Source organism: Oncorhynchus masou, chromosome 15, assembly GCF_036934945.1.
Source record: "Oncorhynchus masou masou isolate Uvic2021 chromosome 15, UVic_Omas_1.1, whole genome shotgun sequence".
In the NCBI taxonomy this organism is placed as follows: Eukaryota; Metazoa; Chordata; class Actinopteri; order Salmoniformes; family Salmonidae; genus Oncorhynchus; species Oncorhynchus masou.
The window spans coordinates 9,015,579-9,026,562 of NC_088226.1; the positions used below are offsets into that span (position 1 = coordinate 9,015,579).

The 10,984-nt window shown below is 43.7% G+C and overlaps 1 protein-coding gene across 1 annotated transcript; it reads right to left on the minus strand.

The window, feature by feature from the left end:
* Positions 1–427: 427 nt before the first annotated feature.
* On the minus strand, positions 428–7,578 carry LOC135555518 (uncharacterized). Its single transcript, XM_064988026.1, has 11 exons — positions 7,137–7,578; positions 6,866–7,012; positions 5,853–5,974; positions 5,504–5,663; positions 5,196–5,314; positions 2,677–4,723; positions 1,960–2,126; positions 1,735–1,829; positions 1,433–1,560; positions 1,119–1,305; positions 428–927 (listed from the first exon to the last, which is right to left on the minus strand). Exons 1-11 carry the CDS (start codon positions 7,471–7,473, stop codon positions 663–665), a joined length of 3,774 nt encoding a protein of 1,257 aa, XP_064844098.1. The 5' UTR covers positions 7,474–7,578; the 3' UTR covers positions 428–662.
* Positions 7,579–10,984: the final 3,406 nt, after the last annotated feature.

The following is a 10,984-nucleotide window of genomic DNA, read 5'->3' on the forward strand; positions in this document are numbered from 1 at the left end:
CTGATTTTTATAAGCAAACTAATGTTTGCAACGGATACATTTCCTTTGAGTCACTCCAATCAGTGGATGTGAAACTTATTGCGCTTGGGAATCATGTCTCCCTGAATGCCCCATCAGGCAGCAGTTGTACTGGAGGCTGAGTGTGATCGAATAAACACTTCATATGGAGTGGCTTGGTACACTAGCCCAAGTGTTGCCCAAATGGTGTACCGTAACAGGTCAAGTGTCTTATAGGAAGTCTTGAACTACAATTTCCAGTGATTTTGTTTGCACTGTGAGAACAGCTTATGTTCTGTTACAAGCTAATACTACTGACTAACTTGGCACCAAATGGAGCTTTTTTGTTAAAGTTTTTTTCGTCATCGTGCTTACTGCATGACTGAATAAGTGCTGGGGGGAAAAAAATCATTGACCAATTATGAGTAAATGTATATTTATTAATTTGTTCAGTTGTCCAGCTTTGGTCCTACAAATGAATAACAGTTGATGTAACATACGAGTGTCAAGTTGAACACTAAGAAACACGTACATTTGAGCACTACAGTATTAATACAGTACATTTTAGTAATTTCAAGAAATGGATGGTTTATACTTCTACCTTGTGCTCACAATTGTCCAAACCATTATAGGAGTGTTAATTCAACTCTAAACTGAAGCAGCCCTCAATACAGTCCCCGTCTGATGGGGAGCACATGAAGTAGATCTGTTGTGGATGAGGACAGGACAACACATTCAAATGCACTGATCAGACAGTACTGTATCAAACTGTCTATAATATGACACCATTGGCTGAAACAGACCTCCTGGTCCTCCAGGTGGGAGGGACTTCCTGTGGGTAAAGACTGGAAGGTGGTGATTGTGAGCCTCCGGGTGTGACGGGGTTGGGCAGGTGGGGGAGGGGCCTGGGAGTCACCACGGCTGGGACAGCTGAAAAATGAGAAAACAACGTGGAGGTTCAGACAAAATAACTGCCTGTTCACTATATGGACAGTTATTTAGTGGAGCTGAGCAGCAGGTTCTGTGGAAAAACCTATAAAATATGGATATTTCATACAGCTATGAAGTGCTTTCTCTGCTGTTGCATGTAAACAAACAGGAACTATAGTGGAACAACCTACCCATCATAGATGAGCAGCCAGCGGGCCCGTGGTGTGTCTGGGTAGGCCAGACAGTAGTGCACCAGGAGCACCAGGCCAGGGTCCATGCCTGGGGGGCTCAGCAGACCCACTTCCAGGTGCAAAGGTCGCCCCTGAAGTAGACTGAGTGGTCGATGTTTCTCTGAGTAGAAGCTGCTGTAGTGCTCATCTACAGGCAGAGATAAATATGAGGGTAAGTGGTTAGTTGGCAGATGCAGTATGATAAAACCCCCTCCTCAGAGTCCTACATAGCTCTGCTGCTACTCCTGAAGGTTTCATTACTTATATAGTCCTACCTGTAGCAATTCGTAGCTGGACAGCCAATGAACCCTTAGTGGGGACAGGGGGGCTAGGGGTGGTGTTCATCACCTGGTACCTCACCCTTCCGGGAGAACCAGGAAAAGACCTGCACTCCACCATCAACCTACACAGAAGACAAGCTCATGTTGCACTCTCTCATCCCATCTGTACAAAAGGATTGCAAGTTCATCATCATGGTTTGAAAGCATTAGCATTCAAATGGTAACTTCTGGGAAAAACAATGAAATAAATTTTCTGGGGATTTGAACCATTTGTTCAGGTAGTAAAATGGCTTTACCGGACAGGTGAGTCTTCAGACGTGGTGCTGTGTTTATGTTGTGTGGAAAGTAGAGCGGTGAACTCCAACAAGTGGACCATGGCCTGACCATCCTCCTAACCAAACAGACACGAGCAACAGGGCAAAAGAAGGAGCATCAAACTATAACATGCAAAATAATTACACACAGGTAATATGTTGAACAGTTATACAAGGATGTTGAGTAGCAAGTGTACAGTAACTTACGTATCTGTGCACTCCACAGCCATCCAGGGGTACACTGTACAGGTCAGAGGTCATCCTCTGGGGGGTACAGGACACATGGCTGTCCGCAGGTAGAGGGGGAAGGGAGACCGTGGGGTCCACCAGAGAGCCAGGGACGGCAAAGACAAATTGACGCCCCAATGTACACTCTGAGGGTTGACACACATACACAGCCTGAGGACCTAAGACACAGCACATTGTGTCAACTAATGAGTAGCAAAGCAGTTCGAAAGCTGACATTCCCGAAATACCAAGCATGTGCACATGGCCTTGGACATGCTGGAAGACCATTTCCACTCCTCCGAGAAGTGTTGTGATGTCGGCGAAACACCAAACTGTTATGGCTTCTCCATAGCAACACCAAGACCAGTAGCTTGAGAGCGAGAGACTAACCATTCACAAGGTAAGAGCAGCAACCTAAGGAGCCGTCACAGTCCTGGTCGGACAAGCCACAGGGTGTGTGTGTATCAGCCTTGAAACCAGGGTCTGTATGGAGGGAAATTAACTTCTACTTAAGAAAGTGGATATTTGTTACCGAAGTAAAAACCAATTACACGGTGGTCTCCAGGATCACCTAGTAGAGGTGAGGTTCCCTCTTGTGGCTCTTATAGTGCCTGCACTGATATGAGACAACCACATAGCCTTTCAATGGTGGTGAAGTTCACACATACAGTAGAAATGTTCAAGATGAAGACTCACCTTTCATCACTGGGTCTGACAGATCTCCAGGGGGCCCTGGGTTGGGACGATGAGGGGAAGGAATGGTTGAAGGTTGTGGATGAATGATGTGATGGGGTGAGGGGTTATGAGTGGGGTTGGTAGGATGGGGTGCCTGGGTTGGACTCGCCAAAGGAGTGCGGGCAAAGCTTCTTCTATAATGGTCAGAATCTAGGGGAGCTTGAGCCCCTGATGTCTTTTCGGCGTGTGTACTGGGATCATAGCTTTGGTCCTGGTCGTAGATGGACATTCCAGGATGGTAGTAGTAGTAAGGGTCAAAGGGAAAAGGTGGGATTTCAGGAGTTGTAGTTTCTGGGGTTGGAGTGGAGGTTTGAGGACTGTTAGTGGCAGGAGGAGTAGGCAGAGGTTGGGTAGTAATCTGGATAGGCATTTTGGCCTGGGCGTAGTCATATGGGAGGGCTAGTTGGGGAGAAGTCTCCATAGTGTGAGGAGCAGAGGTCTGAGATGGAGGAGTCGGAGCTCCTTTAGATGGGGCAGAAAATGCATGATCAACAGGTTGGGGTAATCTGTATGGATCATAAGGCATTGAGTAGTAATAATATGGGTGATCGTAGTAGTGTGGATAAACTGGATGGCCAGATGCTGGAGTAGAGGTTGAAGAGGATGCAGGCGGAGCAGTGGGGAGGACAGTAACAGGGTTTTGTTCTTGTTGAGGGTTGCTGATGGGTGATTTCAGATTAGGGTAGTACAATGGGGGGAAGTTTGGAAAGAGAAGAGGTTGGGTTGCAGCACGGGCAACAGAGGTAGAACTAGTAGACAGGCTCTGGGCTGTGTGTGAATTGGAGGGCTGTTGTTGTGCAGGCCATTTCAGGTGACCATGAGGGTGTGACTTTCCACTTTGATCAGGAGACGACGCAGGGGGAGATGGGACAACTGGAGGATGTTCGTCCATGGGTCTAGAGGGATTGTTGGTCTGGAGACCAAGTCTATGTTTCTGGATCGGTGGAGGCTTGTAGGGAAAATTAAGAGTGTATTGGTAGAATGGGACCTCTATTAAAGTGGGAGATGAGTTAGGGGAAGTGATAGGTTTCAAAGGTTGAAGATTAATAAAAGGGTTATCAGGGTGATGGGATCTCTTGACTTCACCACTGGGTGTTTGTGGGGTGTAGTAGTGAGGATAGGGTGGAGGGTGAGGCACATGAGGAACAGGAGTTCTACGGTGTGTTTGTGAACTGCTAACCGGGAGAGTAGAGGAGTGAGAGGCAGGGGTAACAGGCTGAGGGTGTTGGGGTGGGTTATAGGGAGGCACTTTGGGGTGGTAGAGGTAGTAGTGCGGAAACACCCGGAAGATCGGGTTAAGGTTGTGAGGGGCAGGTGGTTCAACCTGAGGACCATTGGTGGAAGTACCCGTCTTGGCACCAGGACTGGGCCCTTGAGGTGGCTCAAGCATAGGGATGTTGGGGTGATGGTAGTTGTGGTAGTATGGGTGGTGAGTATACTCAGGGGGTCGGAGAGTGGGAGCTTCAGAGTGAACTGGATGACCAGCTGTAGTGGAAGAATACTGAGTAACATGGGGGTTATTGTAGTTGGGGTGGCTTGGGACAGGAGTGTGGCCTGGCTTCGACTCAGTGGGGCCTGTACTTGGGAGTTGAGAGGGGGGACTAGAGGAGAGGGGTGACTGGTATGACTCACTGAGGGGCATCGTGTGGAGGTAGTAATACTGAGAGAATGGGTAGGCCTGAAGACGCTGAGCCAGGGGAGGATGGACAGAGGGGCCTGTAGTCAAGGGAGAAGCAACATGGATACCAGGGCTGGGAGGCTGATCAGGGGGCAATGTGGGCAGGGGATTAAATGGGAAGGATGGGTGAAGCACTGGGTAAGACAGGGTTATGGAAAAAGGGTTAGACAGCAGGGTTGAGGAAACTGAGCTTGTTGGGCCCATAGTTACATAATGGGGGAAATCTGCTGCAGGTCGGAAGGGTTGTGTTACTTGGACAGGCAGAGAAGAAGGACAGGCCAGTGTGACGGCTTTCTCTCCTATTTGAAGAGAGAGAGTGTATTTTCCATCCTGGAAGAAAATGTCAATTATTTCAGTTAGTGAAATACACAGGAAACTTTAGAGCATGAACAACCCAGCAGCGTTGCAGTTCTTGACAGAAACCGGTGAGCTTGGCACCTACTACCATACCCCGTTCAAAGGCACTGCAATCTCTTGTCTTGCCAATTCAACCCTCTGAATGGCACACACACAATTCATGTCTCCAGGCTCAAAAAATTATATTTTACCCATCTCCTCCCCTTCATCTACACTGATCGAAGTGGCTCTAAGAAGTGACATCAATAAGGGATCAAAGCTGTCACCTGGTCCGTTCTGGAAAGAGCAGGTGTTCTTAATGTTTTGTTCACAGTGTGAAATGCAACATTATGAAGCAAAGAAATTGTTTCAGCAAATTTCATGTAAAAGAAAAAAGAACAGTCAAGTAGCCCTGAGTAATCATTTCCATCCCAAGTCATAGCGCAATAGGAGTGCCATGGCTCACCTTTGATGTGATCCCACAGGCAGTGAAGGGTGCAGATATGAGCAGCTCTCCATGTTGCCTGTCCATACTGAAGCCACACTGCAGGGCCAGCGAAAGCAGTGGCAACCATTTTCCTCTAACTGCAGGGGGAAACCAACACAGCTCACATACAGACCTGACAGTAGCCCCACAAACTCATCATAGCTGTAGAAATAGTTAGAAACATTGGATTCAGTCCAAATGATGTCTCTAAATCAGTCTGTTCAGCAGCGATAGCGTGCAGGCGGAGTACAATTGTGATAAATTATACTATACAACTCCACACTTACCCTTGACTCTGAGCTCCTCTTCGGCTCCATGAACTTGCAGTCTGACAGTCATTCCCTGAGATGAGCAGCAGAGGGAGGAGGGGGCCAGGGCCTGGGACATTGGGCAGGACATCTTCACAGGGGTCCCTCTCCAGATCAGAGGCAACACATAACTACCATCCTGTCAGCAGGCCAAAGGAAAGGAGTGAATAACAGTGTGTGAAGAACAATAGAAAAAGCTTTTATGTTGACAGAATGACAGTCACAGAACAGTTTTCACCTGCCAGTCTGACAAGTTCAGAGAATGGATTGTGACTATGGACATCAAGTTACTTTTAAGCAGGGCAGAGGGGGGTGAGTGCTACTTTACCACTTCTTGGTTGACGTGACAGGCATTATAAGGTACCACAAACGTCAAGTCTCGCCAGGTTGACTCTACGGAGTAGCCACATTGAGAGGGTAGTTGGGCCAGGGGGACAGCAGAGGCATTCGCTAAAGGAAAGAGGACAAATGAATAGAACAGCCTACAGCTATGCATCATTCACACCCACACTCCTTGTGGTCAGACTGAGGCTCCTTTTAGTCCATTATTGGGATAACTTTACTCCTTATAGTCCAAGGCCTCTACATGTTCTGTTTAAAGGCGAATTGGCTCTGGAAGCCAAAATAGTCAAATACTCCATCTTAAACAGGAATCAATTCTCAATTGCAGTATGTCTCTAGAAACAAATCCCTCTACTTTCATATCACGTCAAAATCATTTCACAAATGAAAATACTGTACACTGTTTTTAACACAGTTGCAGCCAATAGTATTTTTTGGTGATGTCTCAAGTTTGTGGCGTCCGTCTTCCATTTACACAGTGTGTTCAGAGACGCAGATAGCTAATTAGCACAGTAGTCCACTGTCTTCCGTATTATTCTGTACGTAAATCCGTGACACTCCATTTAGTATGGTATGTATTCATTTGTAGAAAAAAATGGCTAACGTTAGCTAGGTGAGGGATTAAGGTTAAAGGGTTATTAAGTAACCTTCTGTTTTATGTAACCATAGCAAACTGATTTGAGTGTTCCAGATTTACACATACTATGTTACGTCTAGGTTGGGCCTAACTCTAAAGGCGTGTATCAATTTAAATGTTTGTTTTTATAAAATTATGTCTTGCTTATATAAAATATAAGGTCCTTGTGCTTCCAAAACCCTACCCCAAGCGATGTGAGTTAATGTTCAGACCGAGCATCGGGGCTCTTAAAAAAAACGTTTATATATATATATATATATAATAAAATAAACACCCCCCTGTACAGAAGTCACCTTCATCCAATGACTAATGTGTAACGGAACGGAGTCGTGATCAACGGGATAGGTCACTGTCCGATTTACCTCTGTCTACTAACAGATGTAGGGCTCGTCTCCCTCTGACAGTGAGGGTCATAGACTCATCTCCACATTCTACGTCTGGCTCCATTCTCATCCAGCTATCTGCATTCGCTATTTCACCTCGAACTCGGATCTTTCCTGCACGCACTCCTAAAATAGACATAACATTAGCCTATTATGCATATTTTGAGCAAGGAAATACGTGGCTAGTCAAACTAAACAGGTTGAATGGTAGAATAGGCTACATGACAAACAGAGCCCATCTATAGCTTACCTGGAGTTATTGAATCTGAGTGGTATGCCATTTGTGAGTGGTTCTCATCGTTTCCTGTGATAGAAAACTTTCCACGATGTAAATTCTGAATGTTTCCTTGGTTGCAATCGATATTACTATAGGATTTAAATGGTAAACCTTCCGAATGCTTTTCCTCGTGTTGTTTGGCATGGTACTTGTCGTTCTTATCATTGAATACCACCATTCGTTTTCTACCTGAAAGTCGTGATCTGTTCAATTCTTCAAAGTCCTGAGATAACGTGCGAAAATATACATTTTCGTATGATTCACCAATTTCACGTGGCTTGGTCTCGTGGATCTGTCTTCGCGCTGGCATTTCTACGCGGTTTCTTGACTGGTTCGTTTGACCGACGTTGGTCTTTGTCGTCGGGGTGTAATGAGTCAGTTTATCATTACGGGAGACAATGTCGCTTGAAAGAGGATTTTGTGTGGATTCTGTGAACTCAACAGGTGTGTGGATTATTATTTTACCCGTCGAATCGTGAGCCTGACCTTGCAGATACCGAGTGATTGTTAGAATGTAAAGTAGGAGGATACCGTAACATTTATGTGTAAAATACATTGCCAATATGATTGTTTTCTCAACGTGCATTAACACACTGGGACGAGGGGAAAGGTATATTTTTGAATGCTTCCGCAAGCACCACATGTGTTCACTGATTCAACCTCAAGTAGTCTTAATTGGTAATTAGTCTCAACAATGGCATGCTGATTCCAATTATGCTTGTCATTTCTACAGGGGTATATAATTACAGGTTTGCTATATAATTTACCATAATAAAAGTCAAGTTGAAACTTAACCACAATACGTTAGAGATGACAGGCTCTCTTCTCTCCACAAGAGGGTGGTATTGTCATACAAGTCAAAGCACACATTGAATTCTCCACTCCCCCCACCCTTACCCTGGTATGGCCAAGTAACCTTACGCAGTTCCTAGAACTTTGCTTTGTTAATATGGTAGGAAAATAAACCATCATCTGCTGTTGCACAAGAACGTCAGCAATTGCTGAGAGGTGAACCTGACCCTAATCAAGTTTCACCTTTGAATGTATGGTTTAGGGAACCTGCTTTTGTACCAACTCACATGATATAATACTATGGTATAAATACTACAGTATTGCTATATTTATATACTATAGTATTCACCATAGTGTTTTAGCAGAGTAGTGTATTATTTACTTCACTGTATTTTTTTTGTATCTTTGACATAGAAGTGGGGTCCATAATCTGTATGTAGGTAGGACTGGAGCCTGAACCGATAGTTCAGCTCTTCTGCTCTCTTCTGTAACCTGTGGGGAACACAACATATGATCTATACTTGGCATGTAGGTTTCTCATTGATGGCTGGCACAAATTGGGATATTTTTTTGTGTGGAAATTTCCCTGAAATCAATTTGGAATAATCTAGCAAATTTGTGCGTCATAGGGATTTTATTGAGTGTTTCCTTTGTAATATCATCACTATAACTGTTGCTATTATTGTCATAGAGACACTGTGTCACCACATGACAACATCAATGTTGATCATTATCAACCAAATAGTACAGTGGCATGAATTGTACAGACAGCAGTAGGCCTAAGAGTGACTGAAAAACAAAAACAAATTCCACTGTACTTTCCTCTTTTATCAGGCATCTGCATACTAACTACTGTAATATTCAAGGACCCGTAAGAAACAGGGAATTCATTGAAACTGAGCGTAATGTACACTAACTGAACCACACTATTCAATAGGCTACATGAAGAGAGTGTACAGGGGAGGAGAGTGGGTTGATGGGCGCTGCAGAGTGATGACTCATTGTGAGTTGCCTAGCTACCAACAGTCAGGAGTTGTTTTCTTTTCAACGTTTCAAAGCAAACAATATGTATGTCTGGATTTCATTGAGAGAAAAGAGGGAGAGGGGTGGTAAAACAAGGGCTGAGCAGGAAAAGGAGGGACAAAACAGTCAGAGAAGGAGGAGGAGGGTAGATCATGTGCAAACTACGTGAAATGTAGCAATAATGTGAGATCTAAAAAAAGAGCCACAGGGTGGAAGTGACAGAGAGGGAGTGGATCAAGAATAAAACCCTGACCAGTCACCATGGAAACGGGCAACTCCACTAAATATCAGGATTTTTTTTTATTGAATGTAAACAGTTGCTGGAACAACCAAAACAACTAGTGGCTACATTTCTTATCAGTTTTTTGTTAGTACATTGGGCTTCATGTCCCATAAAGCTATCCCCAACAGGTTACTTTTTCTTCTTAAAAAACAACAACAACAACAGACTGCTTTAAGACCTGTTGGAATTCCCCTTGCAGGGACCCACATGAAAAAATACTATAGTATTCTATGTATAAATAAATGGTAGTATAAACTATAGTTATTTATGTAGTGCTTTTGCGGATTGTAGTATAAGGTAGAATTTACTGTAGTGTTTTTGTGGCCTGTAGTATTTACTGTAGTGTTTTTGTGGCCTGTAGTGTTTTTGTGGCCTGTAGTATGTACTGTAGTGTTTTTGTGGCCTGTAGTATTTACTGTAGTGGTTTTGTGGCCTGTAGTATGTACTGTAGTGTGTTTGTGGCCTGTAGTATTTAATGTAGTGTTTTTGTGGCCTGTAGTATTTACTGTAGTGTTTTTGTGGCTTGTAGTATGTACTGTAGTGTTTTTGTGGCCTGTAGTATTTACTGTAGTGTTTTTGTGGCCTGTAGTATTTACTGTAGTGTTTTGTGGCCTGTAGTATTTACTGTAGTGTTTATGTGGCCTGTAGTATTTACTGTAGTGTTTTTGTGGCCTGTAGTATTTACTGTAGTGTTTTTGTGGCCTGTAGTATGTACTGTAGTGTTTTTGTGGCCTGTAGTATTTACTGTAGTGTTTTTGTGGCCTGTAGTATGTACTGTAGTGTTTTTGTGGCCTGTAGTATTTACTGTAGTGTTTTTGTGGTCTGTAGTATTTACTGTAGTGTTTTTGTGGCCTGTAGTGTTTACTGTAGTGTTTTTGTGGCCTGTAGTATTTACTGTAGTGTTTTGTGGCCTGTAGTATTTACTGTAGTGTTTTTGTGGCCTGTAGTATTTACTGTAGTGTTTTTGTGGCCTGTAGTATTTACTGTAGTGTTTTTGTGGCCTGTAGTATGTACTGTAGTGTTTTTGTGGCCTGTAGTATGTACTGTAGTGTTTTTGTGGCCTGTAGTATTTAATGTAGTGTTTTTGTGGCCTGTAGTATTTACTGTAGTGTTTTTGTGGCTTGTAGTATGTACTGTAGTGTTTTTGTGGCCTGTAGTATTTACTGTAGTGTTTTTGTGGCCTGTAGTATTTACTGTAGTGTTTTTGTGGCCTGTAGTATTTACTGTAGTTTTTTTGTGGCCTGTACTATATACCGTAGTGTTTTTGTGCCCTGTAGTATGTACTGTAGTGTTTTTGTGGCCTGTAGTATTTACTGTAGTGTTTTTGTGGCCTGTAGTATGTACTGCCGTGTTTTTGTGGCCTGTAGTATTTACTGTAGTGGTTTTGTGGCCTGTAGTATGTATTGTAGTGTGTTTGTGGCCTGTAGTATTTAATGTAGTGTTTTTATGGCCTGTAGTATGTACTGTAGTGTTTTTGTGGCCTGTAGTATTTACTGTAGTGTTTTTGTGGCCTGTAGTATTTACTGTAGTGTTTTGTGGCCTGTAGTATGTACTGTAGTGTTTTTGTGGCCTGTAGTATTTACTGTAGTGTTTTTGTGGCCTGTAGTATGTACTGTAGTGTGTTTGTGGCCTGTAGTATTTAATGTAGTGTTTTTGTGGCCTGTAGTATTTACTGTAGTGTTTTTGTGGCCTGTAGTATTTACTGTAGTGGTTTGTGGCCTGT